The 26,425-nt window shown below is 36.7% G+C and overlaps 1 protein-coding gene across 1 annotated transcript in view; it reads left to right on the forward strand.

The window, feature by feature from the left end:
• Nucleotides 1-26,425, forward strand: part of CAMKMT (calmodulin-lysine N-methyltransferase) — a 224,799-nt gene that overhangs the window by 172,987 nt on the left and 25,387 nt on the right. The window contains exons 4-7 of the mRNA XM_059835533.1: nucleotides 7,568-7,628; nucleotides 10,657-10,711; nucleotides 11,768-11,831; nucleotides 17,006-17,072. Of these exons, the coding sequence (XP_059691516.1) occupies nucleotides 7,568-7,628; nucleotides 10,657-10,711; nucleotides 11,768-11,831; nucleotides 17,006-17,072 (247 nt within the window). The remainder of the gene's footprint in view (nucleotides 1-7,567; nucleotides 7,629-10,656; nucleotides 10,712-11,767; nucleotides 11,832-17,005; nucleotides 17,073-26,425) is intronic.

The following is a 26,425-nucleotide window of genomic DNA, read 5'->3' on the forward strand; positions in this document are numbered from 1 at the left end:
GATAAGCCTGTCTGCTTTTCACAACTGGTAATCATTTTTGGAATAGATGTTTTAATATAGTTGAATATAAAATTTTGTAATTTACATCTACAATGGTACATAAATTTATAGATCCAGTTTTTTGCAGGAGAATGAAGGCTATAATCACAAAAGGTTTGTTCCAGTGTTGTTTAATTTTTAATAACTATTTGAAAACTGGGTAAAAAAACCCACACACAACACAATCAAATTCATTCATTTGAAAAAAGGATGTTAAAGACAATCATACAAGTAGATTCGTACAGTTTGTGGATTTTTCTTACGGAAGAGATATGCGTACATTTACAGCTTTGACTTGTTACTGTATTTCCACATCAGTTCCACCAAGCCTCTTAAGTTTGTGCTCTAAAAGAAATTTGCAGATTGCAGACCATCATGTTTCCCTCCTAGTCATGAATAATAATGAGAATGAAAGTGAGAGATACGGTGCTGAGGCCATTTTGCCTAGGCTGAAGATCTCAGCCGGTGCTTATACATATTTTTCAATGATCTGAATATCATGAATTCTGCTTTAGATTGAAAGAGAGACAAGAGTTTCTATAAAATGTATGTGCATAGGGAAAAATGGTGAGACGTGTTTCTCTTTGTATCTTCTATTTCTTCTGGTATTCTTGTACCTTTTCAAACTCAGTTATAGCATTCCTGCTGTGGAAAAGTCAGCTAGCCATTCTCCCTGCCTCAAATTACTCCACTGGACTTAAAAGGTGGTTTGCCATGTGCAAAAATTAGGTGCAGTAAGGCACAGGTGCGAGGTGCTACTGTAAAGGCTATTAAATACTTTTCTTTTTTCACACTGTGTGCATTTATCGCTGAAGTTGCTCACTTGCAAATACACTTGGGGTAAATTTCAGAATGCAGAGCCTCAGATTAGATAATGGCACTTTCAAAACAGATTAGCTCTTATGTTGACATCTGAGGTGGTCAAATGTCCAGAAAGGCACAGTACTCTGTAGCTGTTCTCCTTTTGAAAATCTGCTCTCAAATTAAATTTTGTAAGAAAATAGTTTTACAATTCCAGGCACACCATCTGCAACCAACTTGGTGATCATGATCCCTCTTTTATATGCTTCTGCTGTCGACTGGTGCAAACTTAAACTTGAGGATGCAAGTTTGAAAATAAGGGTTTTGTGTACTGCAAAGAGAATGAAATAACAAGACTTTTTCCAGTGGGTTTTTCCTCACTTAGCAATTCCCTCTATTTCTTCATTTTACTAAAGTGACCAGATTTGTCTTTAGATAATTATGAAAGTCATTTTCTATGGAAGATTTCCACTCTTCTATACATGCATTTTGTGGCAGCTAAAAATTTGAATATTTGTGGTAATAGTGCCTTATTACATGTGTTTATGGGTTTTAGATTCAACACACCTTAAGTGGGATCTTGGGTCACCTGGATTACTGATTATCCTTTCATCTGTGTCACATTTTTCATGCTGTGTGAACAAGTGAATTAAAATAAAATCTTCGCTTCCTGACTATACTAAGCAATATTTTTTAGAATAAAATTATATTGAAAAGGGGCTTGAGGTATAGAGTTTGAGCAAAGTTGAGAGCCAGAAGTATTTTTTTCCATGCAAACTGACTACAGCAGTACAATTAATTACAAGTAGTCTTTACTCAAGCAATTACTCAAACAATTACTTGTTACTAGCAAGGTGTATTTTGTAGGCATCTGCTGTGAATCCACTTTGTACTTAGTCTTATGTACTTAGAAATTATGAATTGTGCTATTCATAATTTCATATTTTTTCCTTGACTTGGAAGTGAATTTTAGTGTTCCACTAACAGAAGGGCTCATAATATCAGTTAGAGCCTCATTTTGAAATTTACTCCAAATTACTATGCTGTTGAACCTCGGTTTTGACCTGCTCTCTTACTTCTCCAGGACCTCCAGCAGGTGTACTGTACTTCTTGCTGTGCACGGTGGAGGTCATTCACACAAAGACTAACCAGGATAAAATCATCAAACTTACCTTCCCTTGTGACTCGAATATAAGGCATAGTCAGTAGAATATAAGATTTGATAATGTAAAATTAGGATTATAACGATGCTACAGTAAGAGTGGAAGGACCTTATTTTAAATTCCTATAATTCCTTATGTTAAATTCCTAGAACAGCCTGTTCCAGTAGATATCTTGGTTTTGGGGATTTTCCATCCACTCTACAGTCTTTTAGCAGAGGAGATGGGGAATAGTTGCCTGTCCAGATAGATACTTAGTTGAACACCTCTGCACGGTCCATTGTGATGCCAAAGGTTTTTCTGCTCTCCACCAACGATGTGTCTTGGTGTCAGGAAGGATAAAAAATACTTTTCTCAGGGTCAGAAGACAATTCATCGTTGCTCAGTGTAATTGTTGGTACTTCTTTTAAGACGTTATTCATCTCTTTGCCCATAATGCTTTTTTTCCTCTCGCTTTGATGAGTATTCAAGCACATAAGGTGATTTCATGTGGTCAAGTATCAGGACATAGTAGAAAAAAAGATCTTTTTGAGTATATTCATTTGGGGGAAATGACTGACTTTTCAAATTTAAGTTGTCTTTGCTTTTGAGGGTTAAGATAGGATTTGTGCAAAATTTACTTGAAACTTCAAATGAATAAGAAGATATCTCAGAGTTTAGTAATGCAAATAAAAGACAAAAATTGAACTTTGAGATCAGATGTCTGTACACGTGGCCATGTGAAGTGCTAGGGAAAGTGACAAAACTTTCCATTTTGACTTAGCTTGGGACGGAACTTCCTCATCTCCTAGCATGAGTGAAGCAGCTGTAGAACAGCTTCATACCTCTTACTCAGAGCTTCAAGGGACAGTTCATCTGTCACCTCCAGTTGCCCCTTTGTTTCCTGTGTGTAGTGTTGACAGACAGTAGAGCAGAGTTCCACTAATCTCGCACTATCCCAGTTAGAGTAATCGGTAGCTACTGCCACCACTTTGTACCTATGGAGCAGTGCGGAGACATTATGGCTCCAATAATCAAATGTCTTATTTAAAAAGACACGTCTCAAAATTCTCAGCACTCTATCCTGAGGATTTTCTAATAACATGCTGTTTTTTAAGAACTTCACATCCGATCTCTATTTGTTATCCAAATGTGTGACAGCATTCTTTAAAATATGTGGTAAAAAGCCACAGAGGAGAAACAATAATTTAAAATTTTCTCTAAAAATACTGTATAATTTATTTCTACTAGAAAATTTTCTGTAATATCATACAGGATTCAGCATTTTTAGATTCGGCGCAGAAGAAAGAAAGGTTTTGTGTTGCTTTGGTCTAGTGGTGCTCCATCTGATGGTTAAAATATCCCCAGAAGGCTGTCTACAAATTATTTAGTCCATGTGGGTTGATGGTTGCTTTAAAGAACTGTTGTGCCATGACTAGTGCAGAAGGACCTGACACTTTCCATTAGCAAGCACTGTGAGAGTACTAAAACCAACTTAATTTATATGTTCTTAGAATTATTGTGATTTTTGCTGCTGTTGTTCCTCAATAGGAAAAGTTTGGATGGTTTTTTTGGTTACATCATACCTCAAGGTGTTAGGATGACTCAGGTTTTTTTCTTGGCCTTCTCATAATTTGATTCTGTGTGTTTAAGTAACTTAAATCTGTCTAGGTCTCCTAGTTTGGTTCCTAATGTGCAAAACTGGGACAATAGAAATTCATGATGTCATCAAGTTCTTGTGAGGTGGACTCCATTACTGTGGTGAGATTTTATGAGATTTTATGATATGGTGATAAGTGCTGTAGAAATGCCTGCGTTTTGTATGTCTCTGCATTTCTCCATCCATCATCACACTATTTAGTGATAAAGTTTTTCTACCCCTACTACTGTAGTAAGTATCATGAAGCCATCTGGAAGTAGACATCATTGCTCTTATGGCATGTTTGTAGTGGATCTCATACTCCATCCTAATGGTGAAAGGATACCTACCATGAGTTGAAATGCAGGCAGGCGTTGCTCTGTGTGCGCTCTCTCTCTCCCATGTCTTCAGACATGCCAAATCCCAGTCCTTCTTGAGGGTCTCCTTTAAACATCAATACAACTTGATTTTTTTATTCGTTTCAATAGAGATTCCGATGTTTTCTGGCAACTATTCTCTGTTTTCACATGGTAGTTATCAAGGTGATAGAGAGTTTTAAAACCTCCAGTAAATGTCGCAAAATATTTATTTTTGCAAAAAGAAACTCTTGTTTCTCTCTGTTTCCTTGCACAGTGAGATTTTGAGCCCTTCTGTCTAGGGCTAGTAGTATATTTATAGCCGTTTAAATACAAGCACCGTTTGGGGGCCTTTTGATATTCTTTCGCCTATACATGTGTAAATAATTGACTATCGTCTGTAAGTAATTGCACATGCAAATAGGTACCCATCCAGCGCTATGTACTTATAATCAAATCTGTAATACAAAATTATAATAGTTTTATTTTAAATATGAAAGAATTATTTTAAGTGTGTTCACAGGAAACTTTAATCCATATCCATATGTATGTGTTTGCAGGAAATGAATTATGCTTTTCACAACGTAGTGGTAGTTGTTAACTCATAGGAATTGCTGCATTTCTGTATTACAGCTGTGTGTTTTCTAAGAGAAGCAGAACTATCTTATACTTGCAACTTCAAAATGTAGGTCATTGTGTGGGTGAATGTAGGTCAGAGAGAAGGGGAAGAAGACAGAATGCACACTCCTCCACATGGATCTTTAAGCTTATCCCTGTTTTGAAGGTAAAGAGGCTTACCTACCTGTTCAAGCACGAGAAGCTTTTCCTCTTACTAAAATTAACCCAGGTATTCTGGCTTCTGTCTTCTTGGCTTAGCTGGAAGCACTGTGTGCTTCCACACTTGAGACCTGTGTTCGTGAAAGACCTCCTGACCCCCGCTTCTTTAGCTGCCAGCCCCTTATATCATCGCTGAGGTGATACTTCCTTCCCTATGGGGGAAGGGAGCGGGGAGGACAGTCGTGTGCATTGCTAGCATCTCCCTAAAGAAGAGCATTGTCTTTCCAAAGGTGCTTTACCCTTCTCTCAGCACAGACCTATCTCATACACCTGCAGTTTCAGCTGGTATCAACATTGTAATGGTAGCAGGGGAAAGAGCGGTGATCCCTCATAAAAGATTTAGTGACACCATTCAAAGTGCCCTTTCAGTAATAACCATAGAAAAGTGAGAGACATTTGACTGAGGGTACTGAAAACTCAGATGTTGAAGGATTTTGCTACAATTGTCAAGTATTTCTAAAACTTGCTCGAGCTAAAAGTTTGCTATAGAAGAGTTTAGGGTTTTTGTGTTTGTGGGTGTGGGGGTTTTTTGTAATGTGAGATATAAGTATTATAAATGGTATTAAATTAGCCGTGTCTTCACTAAATATTAAAAAAGCACTTTTATTGCTTGAGTATATACCAGTCACTGCAAATTGAAACATTCTTTATATTATACACTAAAATATTTAAACAGTTATTATATTTATTGCAAAATCTGTCATTTTAGCATATTTCAATGCTCAAAAGCATTGAAATGCTCAAAAGGGAGATGGAAAATCCTGTACAATTCTTAGTGTATGTTTCACTGAAGAATGGGTAGTCGTGTGTGAATATTTTATTTTAACCCTTAGCAAGTCTAAGCAAAATAGCACATTCACAAACACCTGATCAGCTTAAACTGTCATAAACAGGAAAAATACCAATATTGCTTTAGTGTTTTTGTCACACATATTGAATCGTCACTGTATTATTTTTTATTTTGTTTTTACATTTAAGATCTTTGTCATACAAAAGTTATATGCAAAGTTTTGGCCAAATCCTGTCTAGGCTTTTGCTTGGTCTGCATGCAGACAACACATTCATAAATTTTGATTATTTATGACTGTGAGTAAGGTTAGTTCAGAATGCTTACTGGATGGAAAGGAAAAATTATATATTTGATGGTTACAGTCAGGTGATTTAAAAGGAAGACAGTTTTTCTCCCAAACTTCTGCTACTATTAAATATGTTGTGATGTTTTTAAAGTCTTGAGAATAAAAAATTATAAAATATGGTCTAAAAGATGCACATACATAGTAAGCTGCATGGAATTCAGTTTACCTGTCTAGAAATATCTACCAGATGCTCCCACATGTCTGGTTTTAAGTTTACTGAAACCACTGAAGTGTCTGTAGTTCATAATATTAAGTTTCTGTCACATTAATTCTTAATGCTGTGTGTTGTCGGGGGAGGCTAACCCTGGTTTTTTACCTGTGGATAGACATGTAAGCATGTTTTTTCATTGCTAAGCAACAACAGATGGAAAACACATACAACCGTAATTTGGCTGCGTATGCCTTTGATTCATCCTCCCTTAACTTTGGGAACCTAACTCAAGTGCCTGAATATGAGTCTGTTTTCCCCAGGCTCCCTCCAGCAATGGAGACTGGTGCCTGCAGGAGACTGTGCAAGCCATGCAGGATCTGTGTGCCCTCTCCCTGGCCCACGGTGCTTCACTTAGATGTTCAAGTGAGGTGGGAAACTGGTCTGACGAAGCAGCAAGTTTCATGAGTGAATGGTGTTGAAGGGGTAAATTTGCATGGATGCCTCCTCCTCCTACTTGCCAAGGTTGACAATGACCAGTGTCAGTTTTGTGATAGAAGCTTATAAAGTCATGAATAATACATGAATAATAGGTGAGAAAAGCGTGATTGCTCCTGTCTATTCCCATACGAGAAGTAGAGGGCCTCAAATGAAAATGATAGGGAGGCAAGTACAAAACAAGAGAGAGGTGATGTTTCTTTATACAGCATGGTAAAACAGTGGCACTTCCTGCCATGGGACATTGCAGCTATGGAACGTTTACTGCAGTCCATGGAACAACTAGAAAAATCCTTTGGTGACTGTTAAACAGAACTTACCACTTGTATCTCCTCTCCTCCTCAGGAACTTCTTGAGCCACAACTAGAAATCTTGCTGCATTATTGCCCTAATCCTGTATTTGTCCTCAGTATGTGTTGCTGGTCAATGTCCCTTACAGTCAGACTGATGCCTGACCTAACAAAACCTAAGAGAAAAGGAGCTAAATAAAAAGAAACTGGGAAGAAATGAAATGACTGTAGAGGACTAATGAAAAAGGAGGGGGCTCCTGTCCACTGTTAGAAACAGGCTACAGGGCAAGGTGGGCCTCCCATCTGGCCTGGTACAAACAGTTTGGTGTTCGTGCGAATGCCCAAATGTCAGAAGTTTCACAGAATTAAATTTTATAAAAGTTTTAAAGTCTTGTCAATTGTATGTATATGTATAGATGTATGTTTATGTGTGTGTGCGCGTGTGTCTATAAAGTAAATTTCTGATCATTAGTTGGGGTGAAATCTATGAAATACTCAGTTCCAATGCTTATATCAGAAGTCTTCCATTAGAAGTCTTATTTGTTTCTTTATTCCGTGGTATTATGGCATATTTAGAAAATGAAACAGTTGGTAGAGGTCTGCAAATGGTAATACGTATTCAGATATTATTTTAGACAAAAAAAAAAAATCTCTTCTAAGAAGGTGAATATCTTTGTTTTATAGGTCTCTGGCCGTCTGAAGAAGTGCTGGCTTACTACTGCCTAAAGCACAATGAAATATTCAGGTACAGAGTTAAACATAAAAAGATATTTTCCAATCTGTTAGTTTTATTGTATCTGCATGGTAAAGATTGCTATGATTTAAGTCTTCAGATTAAATTTAAAATGTTCAAGGTGAAAGCATGTTGCTCTTAACAAAGAATTCTGAGCTGCCTTTGGGTACTAATATTGCACAGCAAGCTTTCTGCTATATGTCAAAGACTTTTGATTTCCACTCAAGGCGTTTTATTTCACTTTGATTTTTGGGAAACAAAAGTGAAGCTCCAATCGATCAGTACTGATTGTGAAGGTCAGGAAAAATAAGAGACATTCTTTAAACTGACATCTGTTGCAAAAGCAAGCAAAATATTACCTGATAAAATACATAATAATCACTGCATATAGCGATGGAGGAATTTGCACCTGTATTTAAGTGTTGTGAAACAGTTTTGAGACATCCTGCATGTTTATTTGTTTTTGTTTTTTCTAAACTTGTAGAAGACAGTTATCAAGGCTCCAATAGGAACACCTAAAAATGAAATCCATCCTCCATCCTCTCTCTTTCCCCTTGAGTATACAGAGCTTTGCACTTGGAAATCCTTGAAGTTTCATTGTCCACAGGATGAATGGGGTGCAAGAAAAGCCATTATAACAATGCATTTGGAGGCATAAATTGTGTTCTGAGTCAGGGTGCAAGGCTAATACCAAGTAAACCAGCCTGGAGTATACAAAATCCCGCAGTCTGTGTACATATGGTGTTGGTAAAATAGGAAAGACCAAGCTGTAAGTCCCTGCCCCTTGTACCAAAGTTGAAAGCATGCGAGCTGGTTCCTGCAGCTTCTTCAGACTCCTATCTGAAATCACAGACCTGGCACCAAAGCATGCCCTGGTTCATAAAGCCTCGCTTCTACTCCATCCGCCACCTGAACGAAGCCCACCTCGTTAGAGGAGGCAGCTAACACACCTAATCTGGTAGCTGCTGCTCCTTCCTCCGAGTTTAGCTGGGCACTGCATTGTGTGACTTTCACTGCTGTAGTGGTGTCCCTGTAGCACTTTGCCATCCAGCCCCATGCCGTGGCTTGTACGCTCTGCTTGTTCTCAGAGGCTCTTCTCAGCAAACCTCCCTGTGCTGCTCACTAAAAGGCTGTTTTCCTAGTTTGGGTATGCAAGTCTGGATACGCAGAGACAGCAATCAGTCAAACTTCCATGGAGGAAATGGGCCATTTCACATCCTGATTTCTCGGGATTATGCCCTCTCAACAGTACGCTCAGAGTAGAGTTTCTTATTTTAATTCTCATTGATAAATGTCACTAAATATTGCCTGAGAGACAGATATGATTTTTAAGATTTGCTAATAAGGGAACTTTGCACTGAAATAAATCATTTATATGCATATATATCTGTGTGTATGTATATATGTGTGTATGTATATGCTCATGTATTATGTACATACAAACATGGGTCAAAATGCACTAAAAACCCCACACTAGATACTTTCTGTGTCTGTGATTCTGTGATTCTATTTCAATAAGCATGACTCTTATAAATGATTAAGTGCCTCGTAAATCTTATCTATATAACCATATGTGTATACTTTTAATATATATGACATACATGGTTTAGAAAAATAAAAGCTTATGTGAGGAAAAACCTATAATCATTCTATTGAAACCACAAACTGCAAATTTCCCATATCTGTTTTATATTCTGATTGGGTTTATGTACATCTTGTTCCTCCAAACTATGTCCATCTTTTGTCTCATTTCCGTTAAATAGGGCAACTAGACTTTTTTCAAGTAGAATTTGTAGAGTCTAAGAAAAATAAATCTATCCCATCCGGACAGCAAGCACTCGTATACAGTCATACAGCCTAGTCCGCTGGCCTCAGTGAACGAAATATCAGCATCTGTATACTGATACTGATACGGCACCCTAGATGCTCTTCCTAAATATCAGTGTCGAGTGAGTAGGGAGGTAGTACTTTCACATAAAATAGATTTTGAAATGTTGGTATTTTAGGGGAGAAGAAAAGGTGCACGAAAAATCAATCTGTTTAGCTGAAATTCCATTTTCTGCCTGTCAAAAATGTCTCAGTGGGAACGTTTCTGCCAACGGTAACAGTTGCCGCAGATGTAGCTGTAAAGCAGCGTGTTCCTAAACTGAGGCTCTGCCGTGCCCTAGACGCCGCTTCACACAGTTTCGGCACAGGGTCAGCACCCCTCCCTCCTCCCCTCCTGGGGCAGGCCATGGCTCTGGAGGACATTCTTTATGGCTCCCCCTGCAAGCTCCCATCCGGCACACTCTCTGCGCCAAATTATATTTCACATGCACGTCTTCATAACAACGCAGTATGGTCTAAGTTAAAAGCAGCCTTTTAGACCATGTATTCAACCCTCTGCTTGGGCTCAGTTTAGGCTCTTGACACTAACTTCGTTTTGTTTTCTGTGGCTTAACTGTTTGCTGTTCCCATCGTTGTTCATAACACCATTGTTTGTAGGTCACTTGCAGTTTTAAGTGCTAATTGAAGGATCAGGTTTCTTCATGTGCAATTGTTTTGTGGTATATGGCTTGTTTTAAAACTTCTCTCTTTTTACTATAAAAAGGCTTTTAGGCATAACTACATGGAGAGATACATAAATAATATTAATTTCCCCATTTACGTCTCTAACTGTTTTTGCAAGAATGAATGTGGATTAACATTGTTATCCTTTCCTAACAATTATCTTTCGCTACTCTAGCTAGTTTAGTTCTAAAAGACAGAGCCATTGACAAGGGAAAAAAGGGAACCTTCTCAGATTTTTCAGCTCAGCGGTGGTAATGTTGCACTGAACACTAATGAGGGAACCCCCACTGATTTGCCTGCTTTGTGACTTTTCTATTTCATAATTATTTTTAAAACGCAAAACGACATGAGGTAGCCTAGTCATGTCTCTACAACTTCCTGGTAGCTCAGTTCTTACTGCAGATGGCAATTTGTTCTTGTAACATATATGTGTCTCTGACCATTTTCATCTAATTTGTATGGGTTCTACCATTTCCTTTCTCTCTTTCAGGGACCTTGCTGTGTGTGAGCTAGGGGGTGGCATGACATGCTTGGCTGGGCTCATGGTAGGTCTTTTCTCAATTCCAATCCCATTCATGGGAAGAAACAAAAGGAAAAATGTTCCAGTGCCTCCAACTGCTGGGTCAGAGAACTGTCAACAGCCTCAGCTGCGGTCAAGCTGCAGAGTCTTGAGAGACCTTCTAGATTGACTTGCTTTCGTATCATATTGATTTTATGGTTGCCTCGATGAGCAGAAACATTTTACCTCTGTGTAGTCAATATCTCTTGTTGTGACATTCCAGGCCACGTACAGTCTGTCTTTCATTGCCATAGCCGAAGCATTTTTTTTTTTTTTTTCAGATTATAGTCCCATTTGCTAAGATATAGGAATAGCCTGGCGAATCACAGTTGGAGCACCATGATATAGCTGCTAATGTTTTGCCTGCATTATTACACCAACAAACATGATCCAGAGCTCTCGGTAATTAGATTCTTTTGAATTAGATTGGCCATTCAGGAGAGTCGTTCACCATTCTCTGGGTTCTGAGTCATGTATTCAGGAGATATTATGTAGCAGTGCAGTGCATTAGACAAGTTTTTATGTCTCTACAAATAAAAGCATATTGTTACACTGATTGGCATTTGACAAACCTGTCGCTCTTATACAATGTGTCGAGGTTACAGCCCAATGTGCGAGCATGTCAAAGCTCACAAAAAAATTACCCTTACAAAGCCATCTGCCTGCAATGCAAAGTTATATGAAGGGCATCAGGCAGTCAGACAGAAGCAAGCTGAAAGGCAGAGTGACAGCCTTGTATGATGGCTCTACTAGATAAACAGAAGCCCGCAAATGAAAGCCTCTCAGAATACCATCATCCGCTGTCACAATGCAATTACGGAACAGAATGATAGCAAGATAGAGGCTCCCGCAAATGGAATGATAAAAGTATTGACTGATTTGATTGAATGATTAAAATAATGCAGACATAAAATGAAAAAAGATTGAAGATTGTTACAGAGAAATAGGTGAGGAAGCATGATACTGAAGGCTTGTCACTCCTGTCTTCACTTCCACACAGACAAGCATATTTGCTCATTGTTTGCTGTGCTCTTTTTTTCAGGTTGCTATTTCTGCAGATGTCAAAGAAGTTCTGTTAACTGATGGAAATGAAAAGGCCATCAAAAGTATCCTTATTCAGATAGAAAACTGGTTTGTTGTGCTCGTTCCTTTTTACTGGCTGAGTAACAATCGATATAAAGACAGACAGCATGGGGTATATTAAGAAAAAGTCCCCACATAAGTAATTAAAAAATAGATGTAGAGTATCTTGAACAGAGCTACAGCTTCCCCCACAATAAATGCCACGTTTTCTTCTTTAATTAAAAATGTACGCATTGGTATAGAGCAAGTACAGTAGTAAATATTTGTCTTATGGTTGAGTGCTGAAAGATTCCTTGTGTGTATGCTGCATGTTACAGGAGGTGTAGCAGTGAATCAAATCATTAGGTCCCCTTCATATATTCATTTTGCAGAAGAACTAGATTTCTTTTTTTTTTTTTTTTTTTTACTTTCAGATACTGGCCTCTTAAAACATACCCAGTATTTGTATATTGTCATAGCTTTTCCAGTGTATATTGAAAGGCATGATTTCATTGTTGCTGCTAAGTTATAACTGCCTACAAATTACCCATTTAGTGTGCTTAATCAATTACCAATTTATCACTATTTCTCTTGATGTAGGATTGCAAAACTCCTCTGTCCCTTGTAGAAAATATTTTATTATATTTCTTATATTAGAATAAATTGCTATTATGCCCTTCTAATATGAACACATAGTTCAGAAAATTGAACTGGACTTTGGCTACTCAAGAGAATGAGTGAGCGTTAATTTGTGGCCACATTAAATATCAGCACAGAACAAGAACAGATATATACAGTGAATACTAATAGCCCTTAGAAATTGAGAGGGGAAAAAAAGGAAGGTATCTAATTGCTTTTGTTCCTTGATAATCTTTCCATTTACATTTTAAGGGCAGACAAGTTTTTCAGATTTTGGCCACTGCATCATCAGAATTACTTAGATTTGAGATTTGTATGTATTTGAGAGTTAACATAATGAGTACTTAGTGAAAACAATAAGTGAAACTAATTTGTGGTTTAAAGAAATTGCAGTTGCTGATGACTGTTAAAACAGGAGACATTGCAGTGCAATAATATTAGCTACTACCTTTATAAAGACTTTCTCAGATGTAACTGGGGTAACTGTTGCTTACAACACTTCAGCAATTTCATGGAAAAAACAGCCCATCCTAGATCATCTCTTTTAAAACTTGAAGGAAGCCTTATAAAAGTCTCTTTTTTCTTGAAAATGCAAGTTCTCAGTTGTGTTCCAGGGATTCTTATTTTCTTAAATTCTAGTTTGTTATACTCATGTCTTGAGGAGGAAGGATTCATTATTCTGTGTATTTTAATCAGCATCACCCCTTCCAATCTTTCTTCTATGTCATTATGAAGATAAAAAATGTGGGAGAAAAAAAGTGTTTCAAAACTAGCCCAACAAAACAAACTGATGTTTTACAGAAGCATAGGTATTTAACAAAAGGCCATTTTACCCATAGAAAGCTTCAGGTGAGCTCAGTAATCATCAAGTCAGCAAATATCTTGCATGGCAGATTCCATAAACATACCTGAACTTTTTTGAAATTTAGAAGTCTTCTGTAGCAAGGAAAATTGGTGAGTGCTAAAAGTATTCACTCAGTCTTTGGAATTAAACAAATTAAAGTGCTTTTATTCTTGAAAAAGATACTGTTAATGTCATCTAATTAGCACACCTTAGTTTTTCACAATATGTTTTAGAAATATCTTTTATTTCTAAAAGTCCTACAAGAAGTCTTCATCTGTATTCATTCTGTGAATCCCTTTCAGAGAAGCGATTGGTGGAAGGCTCTAACAGGAATTTATTTTTCTTTTTTAACATTTGGTGCTCTGAAGGCTCAGCATTCAAAGTGCTTTTATTGTGTTGGATTTTACAATGGGCTTAATATTAGCAGGGTGCCAAAGTGCAGCAGACTAAGAACTTTACAGTGTAGGTGAAATGTATGCTTAAAAGTGCACATAATAAAATTTATGTTGCATTTTATGTGTTTTATGTGCCTTCAGTAGTAATTTTATGATCTGTCTTATGGTAATTTTCTTTTGCATTCTTTTCCATAGCGACTAGCTACCACAGAAGTTTAGGCTAAATTTAGATCTGTTTCAGCCACACCAGACTCACTGAAATCAGTAAGAATTTTTAGTGTCATTAGAAATAGTATTTGGCCCCAAGTGCCACAGACTACAGATGACGTATTTCTGCTAACTTTTATTATTGCTGATGGTATTTTTAATTGTTTAGCATACCAAATTAGTTTAATGTGGGATAAAATACTGTTTTCTTTTCTAGATTCTGCTCTTCAGGAAGAGTTAATGCCTAGTATTATGCTTTTTATGTAGGTATTATAGATTAAAATAATCTTGTTTAAAAATTACTGTTTACATCTTCCCTTTAAATTTCTTAGGAAGCTTAAATTACATGCCAGTCATACTATAATATCCAAAAATTACTTTCCAAAAAGTAAAAGTGGTTGTCAACAAAAAAGAAAAAAAAATCACTGTCAGAAGCCAGGAAATCACCAAGCAAGCCTGCTAATTATTCTTAATGGGCAAGATGAGCACATTAAGAAACAGATGAATACATCAGTGAAATGTAATTGAAAATCGACCTGGCAATAGTGCATTGCATCTGAGAATCTGCCTTTGTATTATCATCATCATCATAATTATTGTTGTTTTTGTTGTTGTTATCGCTATTCAGTGAGCATAACTAACAGCTTTGCTTTGTGAAGTCTCAAGCTTTTGAGGATTTGATTTTTCTTTTAATTTTTGACATTCTTCACATTATTCTCCATTTCATACTGCCATGTGAAGTATTCACTATGTATATTTTCAATATCTATATTAGGACATGTTATTGGAATGTTACAAGTTAAAACAATTTACAAATACGTTAATTTCAAATCATTGTTGTCATTTTAATCATTTAACTGTGAAAAATATAGCTATATTTTATATTAATCAATGGTCTTATGCATGAAGTTTATGGAGGTTTTTAAAAGGGTACTATGATTTGTGTTACTAGTCCATTTAAAAGACTTCACTCTAACACTCCTTTTGCTTCTCATGGGCAGATTTTAATTGATTAAGAGATCGTGTATATTGCAAAATCAATAAAATAAAGACAGATGTTATTGGTTCTGCAGCTTTGTTCAAAACTTTATTGTTGCTTTAGTGTGTTTTATCTAAGTTCTTTCAGGATCATTTAAATAAAGAAAGTATTAAAAAGAAAAATATAGATATTTCAAGTGAATAATAAAGGTATACATAGGCAAAGTTATCAGATTCATCCCCCTTTGTAATTTTGGGTGATATGCATTCAGATACAAATTTTCCAACTTAGTTAATATCTATGAAATAGTCAGTCATGAACATCAAATTCTATTTCCCCAGAACACTGGAAGCATCTCAACTTGGTTCGACATGTCCAAATCCAAGTATGAGATTCATTTTTAGTAAAAATTGTCTCCTATTTCAGAGGGGCTGTGTACCTTCTGCCTTAGCTCTGTTTCATACCGTGCACTAGTGACTTGAACTACTGTCTGAAAGCATCAATAATACAAAACATTTTTGCAGTGCGCTATAATGGCCATTAAAATATAGTGTATGGATCTTTCAACAGTCCTGGGAAATTTAGGTTAGAAAGGTCATGTTCAGCCTGAATGCCTGAAGACATGGGCTCATAAATTATTTAAGAAAGCTAGTGTTGACATGTTTACAACAATTATTAATAGTTTTGCTCAGTTATATAATTTAAGTGCGGTGTAGCTAATTTATCAACAATGTTACTTCTGCCTCTACTTAAAAATAGCATGCTTTGCTCATGGAATTATTTATGCCTTCCTTTTTCTTCACAGGTATAGACCATTCATTACTACTTCTCACTGCATATTGTGGAAAAGATTTAAAAGGCATGTCCAAGCTACAGAGATTTGTTTAAACCAGTTTTCTGTCATTCCATTTCTAGATTTTGGCTTCACGAAATATCAGTTGTCTTTTCTTTTACATTGTTTGGATAGAGGCTTTCCTAAAATAACTTTTCGTAAATAGGCAACAGGGTTAGGAAGGCAAATAATGTGATTTCAGCAAAGCAAATAAAAAGATACACCAGTGATACTTTAAATCAGCCTGACACTAGTGTTCAATTTTCTTATAAGAGCACTTGCAAAGAATTCAACATATTTTGTGCACCTAGAAACGTCCTCCTAATTAGCATCAGATCTCCTGTACCTTAAATAAGAGAGAGGGATCATTGACACCTTTACCAAAAATGTCCATTTAAGATATTTTTTATATTTGAGAGTGAATCATTTAAATACGTATGGAGTCACACTGGGTGACATTTAGTATTCTCATGGTTTTCGGTTACTTGCTACACCTTTTCCTTCCAATGGCTTCTCATTAACCACAAATAACTGATTATGAAGGCTATCTTTCTAGGCATAGATGACTGGGCACAGCTTCCCTTGAAACTTTTCATTGACGGCTCTTGCTTTGGCCTGCCTGAATGGCTACCCAAATTTGTGACCTGATCTTCCAAACCGAAAGAAGCTGAGACATGAGGCTGAGGCACTGTTGCAGTGCATTTACTGCTTTGTACTATCTTTTATGGTGGTTCCAAACCATTTTCAAGAAAACAAATGGACTAGAAACTTCCTTGCCTACAGGTTAAGGTGCTCCCGTTGTGTGTTGGATTTCACCCAGACAGAGCCAGGAACAAATGGATGTGTCTCGTGGCAGGGCAGGTGCTCAAAACCCATAAGGCTCCAAAATCTCAGCACTGTGATCTAGTGATACAGTCAAAAGCAGCACAAACTAGACTGGACATTAAGTGACTGTGCTAAAAAAATTCTGTTCACCATGGTTGTAATTCTTACATTCCTAAACAATAGTTGCCTTTAAATGTATATAAGATATGGGAAGTCTTTTTCCATTCCCTCTATAGCTACAGGGCTAGCAGTTCCTTAAATGAGACAATAAATAGAGGTAGGCAACAGGAGCAAGTTGCTGCATAGATATATGGCTGATGTGCTGGAGTAGCAATGTAAAATTTATGCTTCTGAAAAAAGATTGACTCTTAGCACAGATTAAAGAAGACCAAGCAGATAAAAGACATTAGGAAGGTATTAACAATGGAAAAAAGTATTTTTTATTATTTTTATTACTGCTCTAGTTTTGTAGATAATTCTTAACGAGTATGCTACAGATGTAAGTGAGATCATCACAAGAAACTACAATGCAGGAGTATTTAAAGCTCAGAAAGTGTCAAGCTGGTAAGATTCTACTAAACTGTTTTACTGATTCTTGCATGTAATTATGTATTTAATGTAAATGTGAAATGTATGCAAAAGTGTGAAAGTGTGACCTATATTACTGATGCTGAGACAGATGTATATACAATACAAGTATGTAAGTGATGCAAGACAGAAATTTTGAAGTATTAAAAAAAAATTAATTGCTTTTTAACATAGCAAATACAGTATGATTAATCTTGGTGACATAACCTCTCTTTATTTTTTTTAGTATACACTATGTCCCTTCAAGCTGTGGTTTAGTGCATGGTTGAAATTTGGCTGCTTCAGAGTCAATGTTACCCATTGTACTCAATTATGAGGCTTGGAATGAATGTACCTAAATCACTGGCAGGTTTCATTTGAAATAGATCTGAGAATTCAGGGTGGCAACAAATCCCTTTTGCCCCTGAAGCAGATGTTGTTGGAGCATCCATGGGAGGTTTTATGGTCATCCTGTCTGTGCAGTTTAGTATGTGTTGTTGCTGCAAGGACAGATGGGGAGCATGGGAGCCAGGCACAGCGTGCTGGGGCCCTTCTCTTGTTGACTGTGTCCTAAGGTGCAGGGTACACCCAGCATTTTTCTCATACTGCACCAGCTCTGTTGTCTCCAAGTCAGCCCCGAAGGTATGCTCTGGAGGGTGAGCTTTGTAGAGTTTCAGAGAATTTCATTTCAGATTGTTTCCGGAGCCCTTCCTGACCCACCCTGTAATAGATGGTGCCACTGAGGTTAGCTGTTCAACTATCATCTATTTCATTGAGGTGTCTCCAGGTACAGTAGGGAATGGAAGCAGCTGAAAATTTGAAGTTTGTTCATGTCTTGTAGTATTTTAAAAGTAAATTGTAAAGTATTTCATATTCATGGTATAGGGTTAAGAATTAGAATGTGCTTAGAGATGGCTACCTAAGAGCAAATAATGCACTCTTATTTGTCTGTCTAAATCTTTTTCTTTTTTTTGATGATTCTCATTCCAGAAGGGCTCTCGGTCCTTCTCAAAGTGACAAAAGTAAAGCTGAAAAAGGCCTGAGAAAGGCAAGCTGTTACAGCAGAATAAGCTTATTAACATAGAGGGTTAAACCCATACAATTTTAATGGCTATCACTCACATCATTTATCCCTATGCTTATGTAGCCGTTCTGTGTTGAGAAGTTCTTTTAAGTGAGCACTTAGGCTTAGAAAAATTCTGCCTTCATTAGGGCGTACATTCATATAACTTAGAGCTATATCTCTGCATCCTACTAAGTGTCTGCCAAGTAGACAAAGGCCACGCAGGCCCCAGGAATGGTCTTTCAGGTTCCATGTGCTGAACGCTTCTTGTGAGCAGCCTCATACGCTCATCCCTGCTGAGGAGAGGCTGTGTGGTTCCTCCATCCAGAAGCTTAGATTTTGTAGATTGCCAGTTGCCGTCTACTTTGTATGAGATTTCAGATTTCATCCCTTGTCAAGACTTCAAACCTGGTCTTTTAGATATCAATCAAAAGCACATTTTCTACCCTGTCCTCATTTACATTTATCTAATGCTTAAGGTCATTTGTCATCATTTGAGTGTATTTCAGCATATGGAATCAGTGAATAATAGATTTCAGCCTCACGCTGTGAAGAAAGATTGTGTTTTTACAAGACATGATGTTGTTTACTGGGTGTTAATAATCACTAATTAATAAACACATCTAGACGTCATAAAATGTTGCATTTTAAGGAGTAAAAATGTCAAGTGTTTAACTTCTTGAGTGCAGTAGCATTTGGGGCCTTATTTGCACAAATAAAATAATTAAATTTCGAAATAAAGTGAAGTACTGTATGAAAACATAAGGCTCATTACAATAAACACATCATTTGATTTTTAGTTCTACATTCTTAAGGCTTTTGCAGATTTGTTGTAACACTGTAAAGTTTTATAAAATAAGTATTCAAATGACTCTCTAATCCCAAAAATAATGATCATCTTGCATTTCTCTATCTTATACACATTAATAGTTGATTTGTCCTGACAAAATTAAGGTTATGCTTTGGTTAGTTATTTGAGAAGTGCTAATGGATGGATCAGTCTTTCAGATTCAGTAATGACATGTGATGAAGGCAGTAATGAAGTTATTTGATCACTTCTCAAGGCCTTGAAGAAACTAAAAGGCTGATGTAAAATCTGAAATATTACTGTAACACTGATTCACTTTTCCTACAACCGAAAACCTTAGCTATATAATAATAATGAAGAGGGAAAAAAAACCACAAGAAAATGTGGTGGTTTTTAGGGAAGAATGCAACACTGGCACATGACATTAGGTGACTTCTTTTATGTTGATCAGAGCTTGCAGGGAAATGAATATAGTGATGTATTTAAGTGACTTATTGCAACACTAATTTATTCTGGAGAAGGCATGTTCGTCACTCTAACGTATCATTTAAACAGTGTCCAGTCTTGCAAGTTTGCACAGTGTCCGGTGCAAAGTTACAAGATTCTTTCCATATAAAAGATAATTCAAAATAGACCCTTCTCACTGCACCTTCATCTCACGTCGGGTTCTTGTACTTTTTTCCTTGCACATGGAGCAAGAAATGGAGCAGAAATTATCAGTATGAGAGTAAATTTGCGACTGTTCCGGACTTGGAACTTAAGTCTAGACTTGGAAAATATGCCAAACAATGTATGGCGCAAAAAGGGACAATCCAGTATCAGCCAAGAGAATTTAGATTAGGACAACCTGCCATACATTTATTTATTTAGATTTATACAAAATGCAGTAAATGAGCACTTATCTAGCTCTCTGCCAACTCTTGATTATTGTTTAAAAGTACAGTAATGTAAGCCAATCTGGCAGTTTGTCATATTATGTGTTATAATGTAATAATAGATATTTAGTAAACAGTTTACTTCAGCAGTGGATATACAATTCTATTTTATTTTTAGCTTCCATTAGTATGTTGAGAATTTCTTGCTCACGCTTACTGGAAATAGGTACAGTAATGCCACCAAGTTACTAAGAATGACTTGCCGTAGTAAGGTGAATTATTAATACTGTGTATGGGTTTGACGATTTTTTTCACAGTTCAAAAATTATCCATGAAACACGGTGTTTACCCCATAACTTAGCATATGAGTTATCCTGATAGCAGTCTTTGTACCATCAACTGTTATTAGTTTGACATGCACTATATCATTGTTTTGAACATGTCCACCAATGATTAAATTAGCAATAACAAAGTCAAGGAATCTCTGCTCTTTTTCTTCTCTTTATTTTAATGTGGAAATCTTCCTGAAGTAGGGGTTTAGGTAATAGAATTTGGAAAAATTGATGTTACTACAAATGTCACGATGGAAAAGCTTTATCAAAGAGGAAGGCTTGCAGTATATTCTAAAGGCTAAGAGACTCTGTCTGTCTTACCTACCAGGGAATTTGTTCTTCCATCAGATTCCCTTGTCTGAGAAGACTGAATCTGTTAAGAACAAAATTTGTATATTTATTGCTGATATGGGACCTGTGAGTTTTAGCTGTGGACAAGTCTGTTGTTTTGCTAAGAGTTACCTCAGAGAGATTAAATTCCACATAAGAGTGTAAACAAGTACATATAACATCAAGTCAGTGAGAGAAATGCTTGTGGCATGATGCACCCTTTGATTTCATCAGTAATAATGTATCATATACTCTTTGTTCGTTGTATAGCCAACATTAGAACCCACATCAAGAATGTACGACCATGTGACCAAAAGAGACAATTCCTTCTCCTTAAAGGTTAACAGATAGGTTATGAACTTATCCGAGATTTTAGTGTTCCATACAAATGTAATGAATTTACAAGCTTCCAGAATTAAACCTAAAAAGAAGAAAAGTCTTTCTAAAGACTAAATGGCATCCAGTATAAGTGGATGAGGTCTCAATGACAGAGCACTGAATTATATCGTCCTGATTACATTCTTATATTAATTACCTCTTTCTCTGTAACTGCCAACATGTGAATGTTTTACCTTACTGCAATGTTCTTCAAATATGCCAACTTTCTAACCTTCCTGATTTCAACTGGTCGTGTAACAGGTTTCATCAACGTAGGACAGCCTTAATAAAGACTCTCTCTTTGTTTTCATTCATCAAAATGACCTGAGTGTTGCTAAATTCAAACTTTTTGAAAACATATTTATTGAACTTGTTGTGTTTGTCAGCTTAGCAACCTTAAAGGAATCCCTTTCTTCCAACTACTTTTCCAGTCTCCTCATGTAACACTCTTGCATGACAGCATCTATTGGCAAGGAGAAAGCTGCCAAAAGGAACATTTCCTTCTCTTTGGTTAGAAAGAAAATGGTCCTGGTTCCTGCTTTCTTAATTTGATCACTTTATGTATGTGTGGGAAGAAACAATAAACGGTCTGTCTGTTCATGCCCATTGTGAGTTTGTAGGTCTCTATCACAGAAAACTCAACTCAGGTGGAAAACATTCCATACCTCTGATCATACTTGCCGTGCTCTATATCTTTTCCACTTTCAATCTACTCATTTTCAGATGAGGATCATCAGTACTGCATTCAAAGTGTGCATAAATGATGGATATACGTAGTGGAATAATTATGCTTTCTGTTCCTCTTCTAAAAATGCCTAACAGTGGTTTGCTTTTTTGACTGCAGTTGAGCACTATCCTAATATTTTCATGACACTGTCTGTCACAACATCAGGAGCTTTCCAGTGATCGTCCGTTTGGAGACCTTCATTTTCTTTATCAAGCCAGAATTATTTTTCCCATTGTGCACTTTGCATTTATCCACATTGAATTTCATCTGTCATTTCATTGTCCGATTACTCAGTTTCATCCTTCTGCAATTCTTCACAGTCTGCTCTTTTCCTTACTATCTTGAATAACTACTTAACATCAGCAAACTTTGCCACCTCACTGCTCATCTCTTGTAAACACGTTGAATAGAACAGGTCCCAGGAGAACACTGATTATCACCCTCCATTGTGAGAACTGACCATTTACTACTACCCTGTTCCCTGTCTTTTGTTCTATTATTTATCCATGCCAGGGCTCTTCTCCAGTGGCTGTCTACTTTCCTTAAATGTTGTTGGTGAGGGTCTTTGCCAATAGCCTTTTGGAATCAGAAGCAGCCTGTGTTACCCACATCACCCTTATCTGAATACTTGTTAACACCTTTGAAGAGCTCAAGGTTTATAAAGCAGGACTTCCTTTTACAGAAGACATACCAAAAAAGGCTTCTGTGGTAAAATCGTCCTTATGTTCTTCTACAGTGAACACTGATGCAAAGAATTAATTTCACCTCTCTTAAATGTCATTATCCTCTGTCAGTGCTCATTCTATATCCTGATTATCACCTGGTGGAAGATTTAGAACAAAAGAGAGAGTACACTCATTTTTGGCCTGCCGAATTTTATTATTATGTTTAATTTTCCAAGTTTGTGATCCTTTCTTCATTTGGGTGCAACTTCAACTTCTGGAGGAATGACATCTTGTCTCTAATAACCTTCTTTACCGTTTGGCCATACCATGTGACTTTCACCAACTTCCAAGCCCCTCCTATTTGTGTATTTCACCCAGTTGTGTTGACTTCATAAAGTTGCAATTTATTTTAAATTCCACTGTAGGTTTTTTCTGTCTTCTTTATGTGACCAGATAAAAATATATAAAGAGAAAAAATTGAAAAGTTAGCAAGCTTTGTGGAAAAATTTTTATGTGTTTCGAAGAACAGGGAGAAGAGCTAGGTGCTAGCTAAAAGTATAGCATTGCATTATTTTAAATAATTCTTGCTCAAATCCTTGCCTATTTTATGATGGTCTCCTCTTAGCTTAAAAAACATGCTTTTGGTAAAACTACTCCTCTTGGACTGGACAGAAAGACTAGGCGGAGACCACCGATATGAGAAAACTTACATCTTTCTTCCCAGGACTTTAAAGGAAAATGTCCATGAGATGTTAGAATTGAAGATTATTTGGTTTATTCCTATGCTCTATCCATCTGTTTAGCCAACTTTTACATTGTTTCCTGGTTCATGTTGTTACCATTATACCTTTGTCTACCCTTCCTTATCTGCCTTGGCTCTGCCTTAATAGGCAGTCATCAAGTACATTTTACACACTTTCAGTACGCTCTCTCCTTCACAGGCGCTCTAGGCTGATCTTTGCCACAGACATAGGAAAGTTGGGACAAATTTTAAATTTTGATAAAATGATGCTTACAGTGTTATCTTTGTTTATTTCATTAATATTCAATTAATATTCAGTTATTCAAATGTTAACCAAGGATACTGAAAATTAATGGGGTTCAGGAAAGAGGCAGAAGAGCGAATCAGGGTCTGGAAATGAGACAGTTAAAGAGCTCTGTTTACTTAACTTGTCAAAGAAATGACTTGATTGTTAAGAAATGAATTGATTTTGATCTGCAAGTCTCATGTGATGAAAAAAATCTTTAATAGAAGATCACTCTTTAATCTAGCTTACAAGTACCTAACAAGATGTAGAAATTGAAGCTAGACAAATTCAGTCTAGAAAAAAATGAGATTTGACAGAGAGAATGATAATACATTAGAACATCTTTCCATGGGAAGTAGTTTCTTAAGCAGTGAATATGTTTAAATCAAGTTGGATATCTTTCTGAAACGTGTATTCATTTCCTGAAATACATGGGCTTGATACAGAAATTTAAAATCTTGGATGTTTATTGTGGTCCTTTGTGCCCTCAGAATTTAAGCACCTGTGAATTACATCTTCTCTGCTGTTTTTACTTTTTCCTCCCATTTAGTCCTTCTGGACCTGCCTGGTTGAATTCATGTTCTTTGTTTTTTCTTCTTGTTCCCTTGATTATCCTCCCCGTATTCATGGATAGACTATTTCCCATAGAGCATGAAACTGTCTTCTTTTCCTTCAGATTTTTGCACAAAACAAACTTGTACAAAGCTTTCATTCACTGATCCTACCAGAACGGTTGTGCCACATGTCCTTATGCTGCCTTGCATTTTGAAATGAAGTATTTTTTTTATACCATATCAGTCTGAATTAGAATGTGAGAACCATCCGTTTTGTGCATAATGTACTGCATGAACCTTGCTAAAAACAGTAGTCAATCTCCTAAATAAAGACTGATTTAGAATGTATTGATGTAGAGGAGGGATGCGAAAAGGCAAATTCGCAAACATAAGTGGTATTCTTTTATTAATAACATATTTATACAAGATAGTCTCACTTCTTGTAAAAAAATAGCCACACATCTGCTGAATGTTGGGCTGTGGTGTGTCTACAAAATGGAAAACTTTATTCTGCAACAGTTTTATTTACGTGCAGTGTATTTATTATGTCCCAAAAATTTATTAGCTTTTGATATGCAGCAAATGTGTAAGTGTTAAGACTGTTATTTTTTAAGACAAAACTGTAATCTTCCCATCTGAATTTTAGCAAAATATGTTATACAGAATAAGAGAGAGGAAGTATGTTCTCGGAATAAATAATAAGGGAAGCACGTAACTTTGTAATACACTTTTAAAAAGGAACTTTTAGGCAGGAAAACCTAGATCGAATCATAAAATATCTCAAGTTAGAAGGGATCCAGAGTTGGTTTTGGTGTTTTTTCTTCTTTTGTATTACCACATTAATGTGATGAGGTTTCATCATGAATTGTTGTACCAGGCATTGTATAAACACAGAGCAAAAAGGCAGTTTGTGTTAGAGAATCTATGGTCTAAGACCAGAGATAGATATGGTGAGGAAGGATAACAAGGATAACTATAGTCAGCATGATACACAGTTGGAGACACAAGAGCAGCCTAGCCTCTTTTCGGTTTTTGTAGTCGCTATTTTAAAGGAGAGTTTCAAGGATAATGGAGTAAGTTTGTGAATGTTCATGGATAACGTAGTGGAAGAAAATTGTAAAGGTGCTTGCTTGAAAAGTTAAGATAGGGCTGATTAAAGAAGGGATTTGTCCTTTCAATATTGAATGAGAGAGAAAAAATAGGGAAGTGGACTGTCGTGAAGCATTTGGAAAAGAAGGCTTGCAACTTACATGGAGGAGTACAAAGAGAAAGGTGACAAGATCAGGGTTGTAGGCAAGAAAAACAATCTTTGCAGCAGCCTACTGAATAAATATTAATAGGGCAAGACTGCATTTTCCAAGAGCAGAAAGAACAATATTGTGATGTTAAGATGTAAGTGATGATGACATGGTCAAGAGTTTAAGTTGAGTGGGTAGATAAGAAACTTCTTAGAGACGCTATGCAGAGGGAGTAAGCAAAACCTGAACAGAGCTGACACATGCAAATATAGAGGAAGGTCTGGAATTAATGGTTGTGTCCAAAGGGATCAAGAAAAGGTGCCTTGTACTTTAGAGGTAATGAGCTTCTCACTCACTGAGGCTGTGAAAAATACCGAGTTGTGAGTCTGAATACACAACGTGAAGTAGAGAAGTGGGTAGTTGGGTTTAGTTTTTATGGATGAGATAGCCCAGAAGTAAAATTCAGCAGAAGAAGAGGTTGAGGTGGAACGTTGTGAAATTATCAGAAATGTGGGAAAGTTTGAAGATAATCTTTAGAAGAGCATATTGAGAAAAAGTAAGAGACAATTAAAAAAACCTAACAGAAAATAGTGGAATTAAAAATTCTAATGAATAGCAAGATTTTACTGGGCTGAAGAGAGAAGAAAGGTCCAGGAGAATGAGGATAAAGTGCAGATTTTGAGCCTAGCTGAGAAAAATAATCGGTGTTCTTTGACAGGAGTAGATAAATGATGTGGAAGTTGCAGAAACCTGCAAGGAGATTGGTAGAAGGAAATGTCCATCGGCAATTGTAAATATCGCATTCAAACTGCTTAGAAATGTGAGAGGAAAGGGAGAATGGTTGATGTTGGGTACCTGTGGTTGAAAATTTGACCTTGGCCCCTTCAAACCAGGTATGCACTGAAGGGAATGAGATAATGGATAAGAATAAAAAGCAAAATGAAGCAGTGGAGGTTAAGAAAGGCAGAAAGTGGAGAAATAAGAGCAACCTAATGAGAATATTATGAGAAAGATGGGGAAATGATAGTGGGCAAATTTGCAAGACTCCTCAGAGGAGTTGTAATGATGGGTGTACGCATTGCTTTTGTCACTACATTAAAATCCAGCTTCTTGATCTTTATACAAAACTGAGGAATCTCAAACAAAGATCAAGGTGTGGAGAAACATCCTGATGATGCCTTTTGTTAATGTGTTAATGAACTTGCTTGGTTAATGTCATAGAAAAAGTCATATAAACCCCCAGACAAAATCTTTTACTTGAACCTGTATACTTACCCATGATAATACTTTTCAAAGACTGAAGCCTAAATTAAAATATGAAAAGAAGAGGTGGGTAGATAGGGGTTCTTGGT

Source organism: Gavia stellata, chromosome 2 (assembly GCF_030936135.1).
Source record: "Gavia stellata isolate bGavSte3 chromosome 2, bGavSte3.hap2, whole genome shotgun sequence".
Lineage (NCBI taxonomy): Eukaryota > Metazoa > Chordata > Aves > Gaviiformes > Gaviidae > Gavia > Gavia stellata.